Source organism: Equus caballus, chromosome 14 (assembly GCF_041296265.1).
Source record: "Equus caballus isolate H_3958 breed thoroughbred chromosome 14, TB-T2T, whole genome shotgun sequence".
Taxonomy (NCBI): Eukaryota; Metazoa; Chordata; class Mammalia; order Perissodactyla; family Equidae; genus Equus; species Equus caballus.
The window spans coordinates 44,342,167-44,361,630 of NC_091697.1; the positions used below are offsets into that span (position 1 = coordinate 44,342,167).

Consider the following 19,464-nt stretch of genomic DNA (forward strand, 5'->3'; position numbering starts at 1 on the left):
CAGAGAAATAACAACAGATCCAGGAACCATTCCAAGTCCTCCCTTGGTGTGCTTTCTAGATTAAACCCCAAGCCAACCACATCCCTCACTGTATATTTAGAGAGCATATTACACATTACGACAGATGTTAGTTTGATTCCCTGTATACTAATACATTTGCTTTCCACAAAGCTAGGTAAACTGAGCCTCAGGGAGGCTACGTGACTGCTTTGCATCATGCAGAAGATTGGCGGGCTCCTGATTCCCAGCTTGCCTGTCTTTCCAGCCTCACACCTGGTCCCACTGGTCTCTGGGTACCTCAGCAGCATCAGCCACAGGGCCATGGTCCTGCATCCTATCATCCCAGCCTTGCTGTCATTCTGGATGATGCTTTCAAGGAGTTATGAAGGATAGCAGTGTGTGCAGTCAGCCAACTCAAGATGGAAACGGGCTCAGAGCAGCAAACTGTTCTTGAGCATCACCAAGGATGCCAAAGCAAGGGCTCTGCATGTTCCACAAGCAGATCCGATTCAACTGAAAGGAAGGAAGGATGAGGAAGGGTGCCTTCCCCCTGTCTTTCTGTCCAGCTGACCACGCTGGGTGGACTCTAATGGAGCCCCTGGGAGCCAAGCCCTGCTGACTCAGGGTGTTCCCTGCTCACCCTCCTTGGTCGGATGCAGCCCCAGCATGCTGACTCTGCTGGTGCTGTGGCCAGCAGCCCCCACACCCGCACAGTGACGCAGCACAGGAGGCTAATGGGTTTTCATTGATTCTGCTGAAGAGGCCAGCAAGAGTGTCATGTAACATGAAAGAACACTGGAACTTAGCATGGTTTACCGAGACCCAGGGGGCTGGGTCCATGTGTGTGTGGGCATATGCAGGCAGCGGCCTGACAAGATGTCTGGGAACAGTGATTTAGACATCTTACTGCTAGACACACTTGAGTGGAACGGACACTCAAATTAGAATGACTATTCCAAGATACACTCTTGATCCTCAGATTTCTCCCAAATCTATGGTTCGGTGAGAAAACACAACATTTACTATGGCATGGCAGATGTTCCCCTCGTCCCTAGATGGTGGTTTTCAATCTTAGGAACAGCGAATGAATCACCCAGGAAGCTTATTAAGAGTGTAGATTTCTAGATTCCATTCCTAGAAGTCCAAGTGGGCCTAGAAATCTGTATTTTTACCAGTTCTGCCTGAAGCTGATGCAGAGCTCCCTGGAACACATTCTAAGAGACACTGGCACAGCCCTTGTGCTTTGCTCCCACATTTCCTCTTTATTAAGACACATCAGCGTATTCATTTTTAGTGGAGTTTATAAACATCGAGAACCACTGGTGGCAAAACACCTGACTGGCTCTGTTGGGGTGCCCTTGGGAACGTGGATCTAGAGGGAAGGTCAGATCTGGAACCCAGCTCATCCCAGAAGGGCCCCACCCAAGTGGCCAATATGTGGCACAGGTCATCACTGTTTATAGTTGGGCAGCCTGTTTTCCCTGCTTTTGTGCTTAGGGAAGCTCGTGAGTCTGGGCTGTGTGCCAACTGGGTCATGCTTCAGGAATCCTCCAGGATGAGAACCTCCCCCACTTCCCTCCAGGCCTGCTGGAGCGGTTAATGGAGGCGGGACAGGGGAACCTGGGGTGACGGCGCCTGCAGACAGGGAGGTGCCCAGTGGGGAGGACTCACGGCTTGGTCCACGGATCTTGATGGGTTTACTGCTGGTCATGGACTGGGAGCACGTCTGACACACGCATTCCTTCCCGCTGAAGGTCACCTTGTCTCCAATGGGGAAAGGCTTCCTGCAAGGGGGACGAGGGAGAAATTTAACACTCCTCTCTGGAGGGATTCTGTGTCTACTGGTGATATGACAACATGTGCTCAAAGCTCTCTGGTAACACACACAGCTTGTCTTCTAGAGCCCCAGGTAAATTCAAGTGCTGTCCACAGGGCTGGGCTGAGTTTACCACTCAGTTAAGGACAGGATTGGAACTGGAGGACCCCGGGGGCCATTAACATGATTTCAACACTGGGTAAACCATGACACTGAATTGAACTTCCATTTCTCATCTGCAGAACAAAGAGGTTAACAACTCCTCCTAGAGTTGCTCCTTCTCCTTGAAGAAGAACTCATTCAACTCCCAAACTTACCAAAATTTCTTCCTTTCACTATCCAGAGGTCCACAAATAACCTCTCCCTCTCCCCCTCTGCATTTGTGCAGTTTGAGCTCCATGGCTCAAGGTCTCAAGCTCCTACATATCCTGCCTCCCAACTAAATATAAACCATGTACAGAATCCCCGGCACTGTCAATCTCATCGTTGGACCGCTCTTGCGCATGCTATGTGGGACACCTGCTATATGGACTCTGGGCAGAAGCTTTGACACAGCCTTCCAGGAGCTCCACTGCCCTTTTATTAGCAACGTGGGACAGCAGAGGGAGAGCTGTGGCGAGAGTCAGGGGACCCGTGTTCTCATCACAGCCCAGGAATGGACTCATGGTAAAAGGACTTGGCATGACCTTGGGGAGGAAGCTCATCTCTACAAGACTTGACAAAAACCTACTGTGCCAACCTCCTGCGGGCCTGTGATTCCAGGACCCAGGGCCTGGGTCTTAAGAGATGGATGAATGAATGAATTCCATTGGGAGATTATATTTTCTTACACACTGTGTCATTAGTCTTAATCAGAAACTCTAATTGGTTAGTTACTCTTACTAGTAACTAACAGGTTATTTTACAGGTAGAACAATTCATCTATAATTCTTTTCCCAATTAAAAAAATGCATATATACTCTAATCATGCTTTACTTATGACTTAATCAGAGCAGTCCATTAAATTATAGCGTATTTGTGGGCAGGGTTGAGGTTTTCTTTATTTTTCTCATCTCCTTAATGTGGTGCTTGGCATACAGTGGGCCTGTAAAGTGCATTTGCTGAGTTAAGTGATTGGGATGCTGGGGGTTGGGAAGAGGGAACGGGTGAGGTTTCCATCACCTATCAGACATCCTGAGAGGCTGGGTGATTATCATTATGATAATGAAAGGGAGAATAAAAGCAGACACAATTATGCACCAGTCATGGAGCTAAGGTCTTTGCACACAGTATCTCATTCACATTCATGAAAACCCAACAAGGTTGGAATGGTTTTGATGCCCATCTTACCGATGAAGAAGCTGAGGCTTAGAGAAGTGAGGTCACTTGCCAGAGTAATGGAGGAAGGCTATAAACAGATGCCCCTGTACCACGTGTGGTACCATCTGGCTGACGGTGTGGGAGCCTGGGCCAGATCAGTGGTTTCCAAACTGAGTTATGAGAGGCCAGGGGCCTCACTAGTTCCTTTGGGGCTTTTGACGGGAAATGGGAGGCTGATTGTGGGGGCTCAGATCCTCACTCTGCCTTCATCGCAGGACACACTAGTGTTTTACATTAGATCACATCTGACAAATGGATTCAGTTGCTACAAGGCTTGAGAACCAGTGGCCTGTGAGATCTTCCCACCCCTGAGTTTCTAGAAACCCAAGTGTCCACCATAAAGCCCTGAAAACCCCAGACTGCCTGGGAAAGGCCATTTCTTCCCTCCCTGGGGCTCAGGCAGAGGGCCCCGGCCTCCGCTGGCCTCCCGCTCACCTGCACAGGCTGCACACGAAACACTTGGGGTGGTAGGTGCGGCCCAGGGCGGAGATGACCTCGCCCGTGATGAAGTCCCGGCAGCTGTCGCAGCGCGTGCCGTAGAGTTGCTGGTAGTCCTGGGTGCAAATGTACTCCTGGTTCTTGAAGAAGAAGCCTGACTGGGCCAGGCCACAGCCACACACTGGGGGAAACAAGGAGGGAGAAAGGGCAGGTTGAGGCCAGGAGGGTCTGCAAGCATGAGGTTCTCATTGGGGACACAGCTGGTGCCTGTCGTCATGAGTGGCCAGAGGATGGTGACACGTGGGACCTCATGGGCCTTTGTGGCCAGTGTTCCTTAAAGTACAGCCAGAAGACCCCTCACGTCAGAATCACCTGGCGGGCTTCTTAAGATGCCCATGCCTGGGCCTGCATCAGACTCCCTGGGGTTGAGGCCGGGTGTCTGCATTTTGACACACTCCCTAGCTGCCTCTGATGCACACTGACTGACTGAGATCACTGACGTACAATCCTCTCAACACCCAGATGAGAAGTTTAAGGCCATATGGCTCATGCAATGCTACATAGCTGGCGGTATCGGGAATTTGATAGAAGAATCATTCAGTTAAAAATTTCCTGGGCACTTTCTACGTGCGACTCTGTGCTAGGTGAAGACAATTTAGGATGGTGATAGGATGGACGATATGTGAAGTTTATAACCTGTCCTCACCATAGCCACAATGAGTGGGTCTGTTCCCAGCCAAGAATGATAAAACACAATGCCTGAACTGTGAAGAGCGAATGATATATGCAGAGAGAAGACTGTAGAGAACATACATCGGGGTGACAGGCCATGGGCTGGTGCAGGCAATAAGCGCTGTGAGTGGGGAGGAAAAGGGAGCATGATCAGTGGGGGAGCAATCATGGGAGGCTTCTTGGAGGAGGTGGCACTTGAGGCGAACTTTGAAGGAACAGAATGAGCTAAAATCTAAAGGCAGGAAGTTGCAAGTGTGGAGGTGGGGCCAGGGTAGGTGTGGTGTTTTTAAGGAGTGGAAGATGGTAATACAGGAAAATATTGACAGGACAGTTGGAGGAGGGCCTGAGTCTAGCTTAAAAAATTTAGATTTTGTGTGATACTGAGAAGCCATGGATGGATTTTCCCCTAGTTTTTAAAAACTTAAAAAAAAATTATTTTGAAAAATCTCAGACATTTACAAAGGTAAAGAGATTCTAATGACGCCCCATCACTCAGCTACAAAAATGATCAACTGTCCTGATAGCTTTTGAATAGAGGGGCAATAAGATTTTATAAGGTATTTCATACAGTCTTTTGGGATATCCTTGTGGACAATATGAAGATGTGTAGGACAGATAATAGAAGAGCAGGTGGGTATAATTATAGGTGTCTGAACAACTGAATCATGTGGGACTCCCCTCCCTCAAAGGGCTTAGAAATGTGGCAAGTGAAATTTCCCTCTGCGAGTTAAGTTACGAAATCAACACACGACAGGCAGAGCAAAGAGGCAAAGTTTCTTCCAAGAGGATCAAATGGCTCTCAGGGACACCAGAACTGCTGAGTGTATTGGTCCAGCTCAAGCCAGGATGGGCCAGCCAGGAAACGCTGGTCAGCGATCAAAGGAAGGCCACCAGAGAGCCCATTCAGACCCTATGACTACCTCTCCTTGTCCTGAGTCTGCGTTCACCAAATGACTGTCCGATAGTTTGATTTTCTACATAGACTGCCTTTGGGAGCGAAGCGGCTGGTCAGGGCAACATGATCCAGTACAATGGAGAGTTTCAGCTCTTGTTTATATTAACAAGCAGGCATCCTGACTTTATACATCCGTTTCCTGAGGACTCGGTTAGCACTAGTCAGCTCTCTCAGGCTTGATCAGTGGCAGGGAAACCAATGAAATGGAGTTTCCAAGCCTGTAAGTATGAGGACCTGGCTTAGACTGGGTGACATCACCCCAGTAAATACTACCTTATCTTTAACAGGGAAAGTTGTTCTGCAAAAGCTGCCAGGTTAGAAATAGGAGGGACTTGCAGGCGAAGGTCAGAAATATTTTGCAAGTGTTTGTTCACCTCGCAGGCCAGAGGCAGGCTTAAAGGGCCCAGATGACTGAGGAGGAGGGCAGCCCCAGATGTCATAGCATTAAGAGCAGAATGGTGCAGCACAGTGGGTGGTCTTGGAGTCAGATCACCTTGGCTCTGGTCTCGTCAACTGCCACAAACTCTCTGGGTGACAATGAATTTGGCCCTCTCTTGTCTAGGACCTCTGTTCCCTTACACACAAAATGAAGAAGCTGGACAAGAAATGACCTGAGCTTTTCTTCCGACACTGACATCCTGTGAGTCTAGGAGGAGAGCTGCCTTCCAGGCTTACCACGTGCCTAAACATTTAAAACTCAGTGTGAGGGAGGGCTGGAGGGCCTGCAGACCACCCCTGCAGAGGGGCAGGGTGTCAGTGGAGGAGGTGGTGGTGGTGGTGGTGGTGGTGGTGGTGGTGGTGGTGGTGGTTGGTGGGGAAGGGTTCATCTTCCACCAGGCTTCCTGAAAATTCACCACATCAAACAATGCCTGGTCTGGAGGGCAGGCAAGTTCAGAGGACACGCTGTTCTGGGCGTGCAGGTGGCGGATCAATTGACTTCATGGCTGTGGAATTAGTTAGGTCATGGCCTACGACCTCATTGGAAGCAGCTCCTGTTTTTTCCCTTCTTTTCTCTCCTTTGTTTCTAGGGCCAACTCCACCCCCAGAGCCACCTCTCCCAGTGGAGAAAACCAGGAGGCCAGAAGAAAACTTGGAACAGTCAGTTCCTCCCTTTCCCCCAAGGAGCTGAAGGAGGAAGTTTTTGGTAGAAAGGATGTAAAGGGTGATAAGAATCTTAGGGGCTTCTGGAAATCCAGTGGAGAACAAGGGGATGGAAGGCAAGCTGGAGCAGCATGACAGACGTATCTGAGGCTGAGCAGAGCCCAACATTCAAGTAACTGGAAAGGCCATGGAGAGTGTCTGCAGTACAGAACTGATGTGGAATTAATACACCCAGGATAGCTGCTATTCTGTGAATCAAAAAAAATAAAGTTTGTTAATTGAAGAAAAGCCGGGCCAGCTTGGTGCCGTAGCGGTTAAGTTCGTGTGCTCTGCTTTGGTGGCCTGGGCTTTGTGGGTTCGGATCCCAGGCGCCGACCGACACACCACTCAGTAAGCCATGCTGAGGTGGTGTCCCACATACCAAATAGAGGAAGATGGCCACAGATGTTAGCCCAGCAATAATCTTCCTCACACAAAAAGAGGAAGATTGGCAACAGATGTTAGCTCAGGGCCACTCTTCTTCTTCTTCAAAAAAGGCATATAATGCCTAGGAGGAGGCCCTGCACACAGCCCTAGCACGTTTCAGTGGAAAATGTACTGTTTCGCGGGTCACTGGACCTTTGTCCGTGTTTCTATTCTAGTACTCAGGTACTATGTGATTTTGGAAAAGTTGCCTCACATCTCTGGAGCTTAGTTGCCTCATCTTTAAAATGAGGGTAACAGAGGACACATCCAGATCTGAGAGTCCAGGATATGTATATATATAATAAAATTCTGCTGATTTTCAACTTTTCAAATGAGATTGAGTTTTAGGAAATTCCAAAATCAAAGAGTTAGAAAGGCCCCTGAGGGTGCTCTAGTTCACTATTTCAAATACTTAAATTGTGAAATACATTATGCACACAGAAAATGTATAGAATATACAGAGTCATGCCTTGCTTACTGATGGGGATACATTCTGAGAAATGCGTCCTTAGGCGATTTTGTTCTTGAGTGAACATCAGAGTATACTCACACAAACCGAGATGGTCTAGCCTACTGCATGCCTAGGCTGCATGGTACTAGTCTTAAGGGCCCACCATCGTAAATGCAGTCCATCACTGACTGAAATGTTGTTATGTGGTGCATGACTGTACATACAGCTTAAAGAATAATAATAAAATACACACCCAGGTACCCCCTACCGAGTTAATGAAACGGATCATTATCAGCACCTTGGAATCCTGTTCTCTCTCCCCTACATCCCACATCATTCCAACTTGTGTGTTTATCACTCCCTTGTTTTCCTTTACAGTCTAACCACCTATGAAGTATCTACAAACAATATATTGTTTAGTTTTGCCTGTTTTTGAACTTTATATTAATGGAATCATATTGCATTTATTCTTCTGTGCCTCATTCTTTCAGTATGATGTTTCTGAGATCCTTCCACGTCCACGCATGTCCCTGCACTTCATTCATTTTCACTGCTGTCCTGTATTCCGTCGTCTGACAACATCACAATCAATCTATTCCACGGTAGAAGGACATTTGAGCTGCTTGCATTCTTTCTCTTTTATGGAAATGCTGCTTTGAAAATTCTTGTATGTGTGAGGTGATGCCTCACTATTTCCCTTCCCACCAGCAGTTCCCACAGATCCACATCCTCGCCAGTATGTGGGAATACCTAACTTCTTGCATTTAGTCAACATAGTGGATGTGTAGTGATATCTTATTGTGATTTTAAATTCAATTTCCCTGATTATTAATAAAATTGAGAATCTTATTATACATTTACGGGCCATTTGTGTTTTCAAAGTTCATCCACGTGGAGCATGTATCAATATTTCATTCCTTTCTATTGATAAATAATATTTCACTCTATGGATATACCATATTTTATTTATCCATTCATGGGCTGATGGATATTTGAAATATTTCCACTTCTTTACTCTTACGAATAATACTGCCATGAACATTTGTGTACAAGTTTTTCTGTGGATGTATGTTTTCATTTCTCTTGCGCATACATCTAGGAGTGAAATTTGGACCTGTTGGGTCATATGGTGACCCAAAGCAGCTATACCATTTTACATTCCTGTCAGCAACAATGTACGAGAGTTCTAATTTTTCTGCATTCCCACCAACACCTGTATTATCTGTCTTTCTCATCATAGCCATCCTGGCGGTGTGAAGTGCATCTCATTGTGGTTTCATTTGCATTTCTTTGATGGATAATGATGTTGAGAATTTTTTCATGTGTTTATTGGACATTTGTATAACTTCTTGGGAGAAATGTCTATTTAGATTTCTTTGTGCATTTTGAAATTGGGTTATTTGCCTTTTTATTAAGTTGCAAGAATTCTTTACATAGTCTAGATACAAGTCCTTTATCAGATATATGATTTGCAAATTTTATCTCCCCTTTCGTGGGTTGACTTTTCACATTCTTGATGGCATATTTTGTAGCACAAAAGCTGACGATGTCCAATTTATCTATTTTTCCTTTGTTGTTTATGCTTTTGGTGTTATATCCAAGAAAGCTTTGCCTAACTCAAGGTCACAAAGATTTACTCCTCTATTTTCTGCTAAGAGTTTTATAGTTTTAGCTCTTACATTTAGGTTTTTGACTTATTTTGAGTTAATTTTTGTGTATGGTGTGAGCAAGGAGACCAACCTCATTTCTTTGCGTACGTATGTTCAATTTTCCCAGCACCATTTGTTGAAGACTACTCTTTCCCTATTGAATTGTCTTGGTCGCCTTGTTGAAAATCCACTGACCATAAATGGAAGGGTTGATTTTCGCACTCTCGATTCTATTCTGTTGATCTGTCTATCCTTGGGCTAGTCCCACACGGTCTTGTTTAGTGTAGCTTGTAGTAAGTCCTCCAACTTCGCTCTTCTTTTCAGAGTTGCTTTGCTATTCTATGCCCCTTGTTATTCCATATGAATTTCAGAATCAGCTTGTCAATTTCTGCAAAGAAGCCAGCCGGGATTCTCATGAACATTTCCTATGAACTGAATTGTGTCCTCCCCCAAATTCATATGTTGAAGCCTTAACCCCTCATGTGATTGTATTTGGATATGGGGCCCTATGTGGGCCCACTAAGCTCATCATGGGCTTAGTGCTCTTACTAGAAGAGACGCCATCGAGCTCGCTGTTTCTTTCTCTAACATGTGAGGACACATGAGAAAGTGGCTGTCTGCAAGCCAGAAAGGGAGATTTCACAGGAACGTGACCATGCTCACACCTTGATCTTGGACTTCTAGCCTCTGAATTGTGAGAAAATAAATTTCTGTTGTTTAAGCCATTCAATCTACGGTATTGTGTTACAGCAGCCTGACTGAGACAGCACTAAATCTGTAGATCAGTCTGAAGAATATTGCCATCTTAACAATATTAAGACTTCTGACCCATGAATAAGGGATGTCTTTCCATTTATTTAGATCTTCTTTAATATTTTGTAGTTTTCAGAGTATAGATTTTACACGTTTGTTAAATGTATTCCTATGTATTTTATTTTTGATGCCATTGTAAATGGAACTGTTTTCTCAATTTTATTTTCCAATTGTTCATTGCAAGTGTATAGAAATACGATTGATTTTGGTGTATAGATTTTGCACTCTAAAACATTGATAAACTTATTTATCAGTGTTAATTCTAATAGTTTTTTAGTGCCTTCTTCAGGATTTGCTATATACAAGATCATGTCATGTGCAAACAGAGATAGTCTCACGTCTTCTTTTTCAATCTAGATGCTTTTTATTTCATTTTCTTGCCTAACTGACCCAGTATGAGCCTGCAAGACAACGTTGAACAGAAATGTTAAGAGCAGACACTCTTTCCTTATTCTTGATGTTACAGGAAGCAGGAGTCTTTCATCATTAAGTACGATGTGAGCTGTGGGTTTGCCTTTGTTCTTAAAAGGTGGTTTGCAGAATACATAATCCTAACTTTAGGTTATGTCTTTCAGTACATTAAAAGTATCATTCCACTGCTTTATGGTTGCCTTGTTGCTACTGAAACACCAGCTGCCAGTCTGTTTACCACTCATATGCAAATGATCTGTCTTCTCTCTGGCTACTTTTAAGATTGTCTTTTTGTCTTTGGTGATCTGCAGATTCACTCTGATATGTGGAGGTGGATTTCTTTTACATTTTTCTGCTGGGATTTATTAGGTTTCTTGGATCCAAGGATTCGTGTTTTTCAACAGTTTTAGAAAATTCACAGCTGTTATCTCTTCAAATATTGTCCTCTTACTCATGTTCTCTGTTATATATCTATAGAGCTAGGTCAAACCTTAGATTGGATATATGTCAAATTTTCTCACTATATTCTCCATGTATCAGTTTCTCTTTTATTTTTACCACCTTCTCATATTTCTGGGCTAAATCTATATACCTCTTTCTTGGCTAAATCTTACAGTTTATTAATTCTCTTTTCAGCAACATCTATCTGCTACTTAATCCATATACTGAGTTTTTAATTTCAAAAATTAGGTATTTTTAGTTCTAGAAGTTTTATTTCTTTCTTTTTCAAATCTGCTGTGCTATTCCTTATAATTTGTTGTTTCTTGCTCATTTTTTCCCCCGGCTTCTCTTACTTGTTTAAATGTATTAAACATAGTTATGACATAATGTCAGAAAGTTGCAATAGATGAAGGCTTTGAGGTTCTGATTCTCTTCTTCATTGTTTCTGCGGGCTCTCCTTCCATTACGATTTGTGTGTTTTGACTGTGAGTCACTACTTTTGCCAGTAATGTTATCTGTGAGAATTCTTTGAGGTCTGCAGTAAAGCTGAGTTCCTCCAAAGAGGATTATCATTCACTTCTGCTATCTGCCAAGTGTGGGACCACTTTCTTTTAAATTCTCTATTTCACTTTTTAAAAATTTACACCAAACATACAGAATGCGAATCCACGGAAAGGGTGGATTATGGATAGACATATCGGTACAAGTTTTATTCTCTTCTACCCAGTGCCAAAGTTGGTAGAGGCAAGAGTCAGTGCTGTCTCCTTCTCCAGAGTCATCTATCCATCTACACAATGAGAGTAAGATTTTTGTAGGTGGACATCTCAGCTTTATTCAGAGGTCTCCTACTAGATTCCTACTTTGACCAGGCTCTAGCCTTTGCCTCCTGTTCTCCATGATCCATACAGCCACCAAAGTAAAAGCTCAAGGTCTTTAAGGTTTAGCATAAACCATCAGGATTAAATATGGCATTGGCAGTCACACCAGGATTTCTGCTTTTATTTTTGTTTTTCACCTCTGCAGATTCCTTCCTTTCATGTTAGTACAGTAATGCATGTTAAAAGAGTTGTAAAAGAAATTCATAGAGATTTTATATTTTTCAAATGAGAAGGCTATTTAGGGTAACTAATCCCTATACTGGTAACTGTTGGAAACAAAAATCTTCTCATTTGTTTTACCCTTAAGCAAATTAACATTGAAAATAGTCAGAAAAACAATAGTATAATTTTTTTTTTCTTAAAATCTCCATTGAAAGAGATTCTACAACCTCCCAGTGGTAGACTGTCAAAATGACCAAATTCTTCCCTTCTCTGTACTCACAGGCTTGAAATCTGATGTTGCAGATCTTTCCACAAAAGGCAAAGTTTATTTCTCCATGATTTTGAATCTGGGTTGGCCATTTGACTTGTTTTGATCAACAGGATATTAACAAGCATGACACAAGCTGAGGCTTGAAAGTCTTCCTCATTAAACCTTGCTCTCTTGTTGCACTTGGAACTCTGAGACCACCGCACAAGTGAGCCCAAGCCAGCCTGCTGGAGGATGAGAAGCCATGTGGAGGCACTCAGGTCAACAGTCCGCCAACCACTGCCAGCTGAGCCACCACAACATCAATGATGAGGCCAACAGAGATAAGCAGAGCCAGCTCAGCCTGGAGGAACTGCCCAGCCAACCCAGAGAATCATGAGCTAAATAAAAGATTGTTTTAAGCTATCAAATTTTGGCTTAAGCAAAAAGTAACAAATATACTCTCTTAATAATATAATTGCAGAGTCGTAGTTCAAACCTCCTTATAACAATTTTTATTGTCTTCACCCTTTGTCCTGACTCAGTTTCTGGGGATATAAAAATGGTCTCTACCAAGATCCTCTTGCAGGTCAGCTTGCATTAAAGGGGTTTGCCAATTTTCAATATAAAATTTAAGTCACATCAGGGGCCAGCCTGGTGACATACTGGTTACGTTTATGTGCTCTGCTTTGACGGCCCAGGGTTTGCAGGTTCAGATCCCAGGCATGGACCTAGTACCGCTCGTCAAGCCATGCTGTGGCAGCATCCCACATAAAATAAGAGGAAGATTGGCATAGATGGTAGCTCACTGACAATCTTCCTCACACACATACACACACACACAAATTTAAATCACGTCAATTAAAATATATCCCATATTTGTTTCCATAAACAAACTAGGGAATATGAATATGTAATTTATTTGCTCAGTGCAGACTCCAGTTAGATCCTGAGGAAAGAAATCCAGGCTTTTTCTCAATGGCAGTGGAAGTCAATCTCTGATATATGAGCCTGAGCTTGGAAGCAGATACTGAAATGAAAAGATCTGGGAGTTTCAAATGACCTTAAATTCAATACACATCAATGGTGCGAAGTGGTTCCTCAGGAAGTCAATTCAATATCAGTCACATGAACAGAAATGTCGTCCTTGCTGTATTTGGCAGACCTTGAGAACTGTGGTCTCTTCTGGGCATTATGTTTTAAGAACGATGGTGACAAACTAGAATGGATCAAGGAGAAAGACTCCAGGATGATGATACAAGTTGAAATCATTTCAGACGAAGCTCAAGTTAAGGATCTGCGGTATAACTGGGCATGGGGAAGACCTGGCTACAAGTATGTGGAGGGCAGCCACAGGGAAAAGCAAATACAAAGTGTTCATCGAACTTCATCGGGACAAGTCTAGAACCAACAGGTGGAAGCTACAGGATTTGGGTCAAACATTTTCCAAAGCCACAGGGCAATCCAACACCAGAATGGCTGCTATGTGGAAGAGGAAGCCTGGAAGGAGAGTTCAGGAAATGGAGGCTGGAGAGGCATTTGTCAGGGACGCTGGGGAAGGGAGTGTTGCCCTATCTGGGTCAGGGGGCTCTCCGGGCTCTTTCAGCCGAGCCCCTCTTCCTTTCTGCTGCTAGTTATCTTTCTTCTTTAGGAACTCTTAGCTCAGCTAAGTCTAGGATTCTATAAATTAGCCACGGGTAGGCTATAATAATTAGAGGTAACCCAACGTCCATCTGCTCCCAAATTATAAGCTGAAGTCAAGATGTATCATCTCTCTTGTTAGACTTACCCATTGGGGATTGTCACACAGTTATAGAAGAGGTGCTCATCTCAGAGCCATGCTGAATTTTGACCAAGACAGCTTGCTCTTTCCTTAGCTCCCAAACAGATATACTGGCACAAGCGAGGAGTCTTTTCAGATGTGTAAGTTAAGCTGGCAGGATTGCCTTTTTTCTTCTGGGTCAGCACTACCTCTCCGGGGTCACCAGGTTCCCTCTTTCCCCTTTATCCAAACACTTCCTTCATTCTTACCTCCCTCTTCACTCCACACTGCTTAAGGGAGAATTCTCATCAGAATTCTCAAGGAAAGTCTCTTTAGGCCTTTATAAGTATCTCAACTGCCCGTGTTTGTTCTGCCTGCCCCTGCGGCATGTCCTGGGGGTGAGAGCATGGCCAGGAATCTGAGAAGGGAGTTGGGAAATTGGGCCTCCTACCTTGACAGGTGAAGCATCTGATGTGGAAGTGGTTATTGTGGACGCGAACCACTTCCCCTTTGCAGGTGTCTCCACATCGGTAGCACTGGATGACACTGGAGCTGCCCCGGGGACTGTAAGGATTCTGCTGATAAGGAACTGTAGAAAGAAACAGAGAGTCACCATCCAGAAGGCCCTTATTCTTTAAAAAGTCTGCTGCCGGATATTATCATAATCTTAAATGGAAAAAAGAAAGCAGAAAGGGTGTAAATGATGAGCAAAGTACCTTCAATACACCGTTAGGCTGGATACACCAAGCTGAGACATCATTGGCATTAAGATGTGAGTCCATAAACCTCCTGAAGCAGGCAGAGATCTATAAGTGAGCATAACCTTTCCTTGTAATAGTAAAGGGAAAATTCGCAAGTGGAGAAAAATAAATGAGGAAGTGGAGTATTTCAAGGTAAACAAACCCAATTTCTTGGATGATTTCTGGATCCAAATCAGGCCCCAAACTTCTCAAAGGGAATTTGGGTCTTGCAATTGACTCATGGATCTCAAAGAAATAGGTGCTGCCTCCAACTGGTCTTTTTGTTAAGAAGTTACATCTCTTCTCTGGGCCTCAGTTTCCACATCTATAAAATGAGGGCGGTCAATGGCAGCACAGACTTTCTACAAAAGAGGCCTGAAGGGAGGCACTCTGGTTGGAAGGAGGTTGACAAGTGGACTCACCTTAAAGCTGCCTTTGAACAAACACTTTCCATAACCTTGAGAAAATGTCAAATGTGTATAATTAAGAAAACAAGCCAGGTGGAAATGATGAAGGGGCTGCAGCTGCTGGGGGTAGGAGTGCAGTGGTCAGCATTTGACGATGCCGAAGGGCTCTATTAGCCTACTGAGTCTATCCATCTCCTGCTTAGACCTTCTCACGGCTACTTTTCTAGATTTCCTTTCCGTGAGAACTACTTTGCTTGACCATTCTAAAATCTGGTCATTTGCTATTTAATAATAGTAGACACCTACCTAGAACACAAAATTTCAGAGTTGGAAAGGATATTAGCAGCTGTCTGGTCCAATCTCATTATGTGTAAGCTATTGAAATAACTGCTAGCGAGGAACCCAATCTTTCTCGTAGGAAGCCCCTAGTGGCACCAGGGAGAGAATAACTCAATTCTCCCTCAAAGTTGAAGCAACAGTCCAAAAACTCCCGCTCACACCCTATTATGAGAAGGCTCAGTCTTGTTCTGGCTCTACAGATGACCAGTTGAAGGGAAATTGGTGTCTAGAATTTATACATGTAGACTTACTGGTCAAACTCTGAATAAGCATATTATAAGTTAATCTGGACTCACAGAAACAGTGAGTTCCACGGGAACTTGGAGATCACCTAGTTCAGGGGTTCTGGATCTAGTGTGGTAGTTGTTTGAACCTTTTATTCCAGGCACAGGAAGGATTGCACACTGTGATTTGTTGGGGATGAAATGTGAGTGGAAACTGTGTGTCACTTTCAATTGGAAGCCCTAGGAGCCAGTACGTGATCTACCATATTGCCTTTCCCATAGTGCAGCAACCAGTGATAACCCAGATGGTGTGCAGGATGCATCAGCTTGGATCCCTGATGCAAGAGTCACAGAACAGCGCTCCAAGCTAACCCACAGTGAACATCTATTGTGAGCAAGGAAGAATTTTTGCTGTCATAGCTTCTAAGACTTTTTGTTACTGCAGTGTATCCTGACTGATGCACCTGGGATTGAATACTTCTCTCTAAGTAAATATAAAAATCGGTGTTATGTACATTATCCCATTTTCTTCAGATGCTCAAAGATGCTCTCTATAACTGATCTCACCCACCTTCCTCCTTTTAGAAACGGGACAGGAAAGCAGGACTTTCCATTATCTTCCACTTATAGGGATCTTGAGTTATAAGCGTGCTGCAGAGCAAAGAGTCCTGAAACTGTTGCTGCTGACAACTTTGCCATCTGAGGTGGGGGAACACGTCCTTTGCACAATCTTCCTCTCACAGAGTTCATACCCCTTATTCAACTTTTTTTTTGCCTGTCTTAAAGTTAAGACGACAGTTACACGAGTTAGCTAGTTAGCTAAATGATTAACTCATTAAATGGTTTAACACACATAAGGTCTTTCAAAAAGTGCATTAAATGCTCCACAAATATTCACTGGTACTATGACCATCACATCTTCCCCTCAGCTCAGAGCAATCCTCCCCCATTCCCCAGGATGTCCACAAACATTCTCTTTAGTCCTATCTCCTTTTCTTCTTTTTCTGACTCCTGCTCAAAGTCCTGGAAAATATTTCACTCTCTCCTCTTCTCCCAATTTGTGGGAGAAATACAGATCATGTTTATATGAGTAGTGTGGCAATCCGCCATCGCCTAGGGAAACAAAGCTGTGAGTCTGAAATAAAATCAGAACAAATAATATAATCATCACCATCAATGATGAGAGCTCTTGAAAGGATCCCAAATCCCTCCAGAATCACTGCACAAGCTGTCATCTACCTCTTCTAAGTCCACCTGCATTATTGTTCAAGAACCAATGTCCACGGCCAATTAGATTTTTCCTGATTTGATTTTTGGAGAAATGGATTTGTGACCATGGTCTTCAGCTAAAACTCGGTCTTTGAATCACCTAGGGAAAAAGATGCAAAATCAGAGTGAGGAGATGGACTGGGGAAAAGAGCTTTCTGGGGTAGAGCTGTGATGGAGCCCCCAGTCCTAACCCTGCTGCCTCCTTCAGCAGGAGGGTGCTGCTACGGTGATGCTGAGTGTGGCCAGAGGTCCACAAATATCTCACGTTTGTAAATAGTCCCATAAGCACAAATGCACTCATCACTGCTGTGAGTTCTTCCAGATTGCTGATATAACTGTGATTACAAACGGGTAGTGGTATAGCAAGATTTGAGCTTATAAATGTGTGAAGATCTTTCCTTATCCAGATAGTGCCAGTAGGAGCTGTAGGGGTTAAAGGAAGCTATGCTGAGGTATGTCACACCTGCTCCTGCCCTGGAAGCCACCCCATTTCCACTAAGATCTTGTATCCTTGGCTAAGTAACTCAGCAACTTAATCCAACTTATTCCATGTGTGTCTATGGAGATGGTGTTATTCCTTCTATAACCAATCTATAACCCCGCTGAAACATTCACATTTTATTGTTGATTTTTTGCTGGTTATTATTTCTACTAATTTTTATTTCAGAAAGTACTAAGGTTCGGTTGCACAATTTATAACATTTGTCTTATGCGTAAATGCCTTTTGAATTCCAAATTAACTTACACATGAAGTTTTGAACTGCCTCATATGTTAGGAACTGCCTATCGTTGAGAGCAACATTTGAGAGCAGCCATGAGCCTCAAAGGACTTTAGCTCTGCTCACTTGTGCAATAATCCATGAAGGTACCAAGTGTAGACATCTGGAGCATGTGATACGTTTCTAAAATGCATGCAGAGAATCTCCAGCTTCTGTTTAATGCTATTTGGCCAATAAAGGGCAACCAGGAGAGACAATCCCAGTTACTAGTCCTCAAGCAGTGCTGTCCAGTGGAACTTTATGAGATATGCAAATGTTCTAAATCTATGCTGTCCAATATAACAATCGCTAGTCATGTGGTTACTGGGCACTTGAACTGGGGCTAGTGTGACTGAGGTACTGAATTTTTAATTTTATTTAATTTTAATTATAATTTACATTTAAATAACCACATGTGGCTAGTGGTTGCCATATTGGACATGGCAGCCTTATAGTGCCACAAATGGAATACCAAGCACTGAGAATGGGGAAAAAGAAATTAAATCTGGTTGAATCCTATTTATATAAAAATAAAGTGTACAAATTAATTTAGGAGTACTACCTCAGACTTAAATCATTTCTTTTGATCCCTGAAGAGTTTAAAATTATATTTAAAAAACAATTTGCAATAGGAACGAATTGCACACACAGTCACCCATCCCGAATTTTATCTGGAAACAAAGGCTTCTGAGCAATGAAATAAATACTGATTAAAAAAACTCATAGTTTTTTAGACACTGCAAGACTGAAGAACCTTAATCTTCCCAAGAATAAAAGCAAGAAAATCAGTGGCTGTCAGCATAATTTTTTAAGACAGAAAATCAGCTGGTCAATGGCTTTGAGATTTAAAATTAAGCGTTTGAAACATTAAGCCCTCTTTTATACAAATACCAAATCTTCAGAGTTCTATGAGAAAATACATCTTAATTCCACAATTCAATTTGCAAGCAAAGCTCTTCCCAAGTGCTACAAAGATAATTTGAAATTGTTGGAGCACAACAACATCTTGGAAGGGGAGAGGTGGCTGGCTCCTGGTAAGTTAAAAGGAACATGTGAGCTGAACATGGCAGGGACCAAACTCAGCATCCCATTCCTCCACCTGCTGTTCCTCCCTCCCTCTGCCTGTCATTCTTCATCTCATGTGTTTCTCTCTCATAGATGGTGCTGAGGGTGACCTGGGTCCCAATTCCCTCTCTGCTGTCACTGAGTTTTATAATTTTGGGCAAATCATCTAACTTCTCTGGTCTGAATTCCGTCCTTAGTCACCGAGGAGACTGGACAAAATGATTTATACAATTCCCTCCAATTAAAAACGGATTCTGGCTCTGTGTGTCCTTTCCTGGGCTTCTTTCTCTCCCTCCTCACTCTCTTCTCTCCGTTAACTTGTCTTGATTTTAAACTAGACTGTGCTGTATGCTATCAGATGTATTAGTCTCTTTTGAAAGAGGATAACGGTATGATTCCTCTCTCATAAGCAACGGGATCTAAGTTACATTCTCGTTACTAATGCGGCGCCTGCACAATTTTTCTTCCCTCCCTTGAGGGTCACTTGACCTTGAAGATAAAAATGTTCCCACATTCTAATTGAGTCGTCTTTAAAACAGTCTTTAAAAGGCAGAAGCACCTATGCTATGTTGGAGTATAATTAAAAGTGTGACAAAACTAACTTGGAGACAGTATAACAACTGTGAGTAATTGGCTGGAAGTGCAATAAAAACAGTGGCACTTCTGGTTGAACGGTGAAACATCAAGCAGAGAATCAACCACCCAGGAGTGAGCTCGCAACAGCCCGGGGCCCTGGAAAACAGCCGGGTGCAGCAGCTGTCCCACCGCGGCTTCATTAGAGGCCAGGGTACCTGGAGGGGGTTCACAGGGACTCGCTAAAGACCGAGGAGGAGACCCCAGTGTGGATCCAGGCATTTCACAGATAGAAAGCCGGCAGCTGGAAGGGTTAGGTTGGGGTTTGTATGTAAGAGTATCTGGTATTGACAACATGGCCCTGGGGTTTGATTCTGGAGTTGCATCAGGGCCTGCCGCACCGATCCTG

General features: G+C 43.6%; 1 protein-coding gene across 5 annotated transcripts in view; it reads right to left on the reverse strand.

The window, feature by feature from the left end:
* ABLIM3 (actin binding LIM protein family member 3) overlaps window positions 1-19,464 on the reverse strand; it is a 148,358-nt gene that overhangs the window by 56,333 nt on the left and 72,561 nt on the right. For all 5 annotated transcript variants that reach the window (XM_005599308.4, XM_070233035.1, XM_070233034.1 and 2 more), the window contains 3 exons: window positions 14,132-14,269; window positions 3,611-3,794; window positions 1,672-1,784 (listed from right to left, as the gene is read on the reverse strand). In XM_005599308.4, coding sequence (XP_005599365.1) covers window positions 1,672-1,784; window positions 3,611-3,794; window positions 14,132-14,269 — 435 coding nt within the window. The remainder of the gene's footprint in view (window positions 1-1,671; window positions 1,785-3,610; window positions 3,795-14,131; window positions 14,270-19,464) is intronic.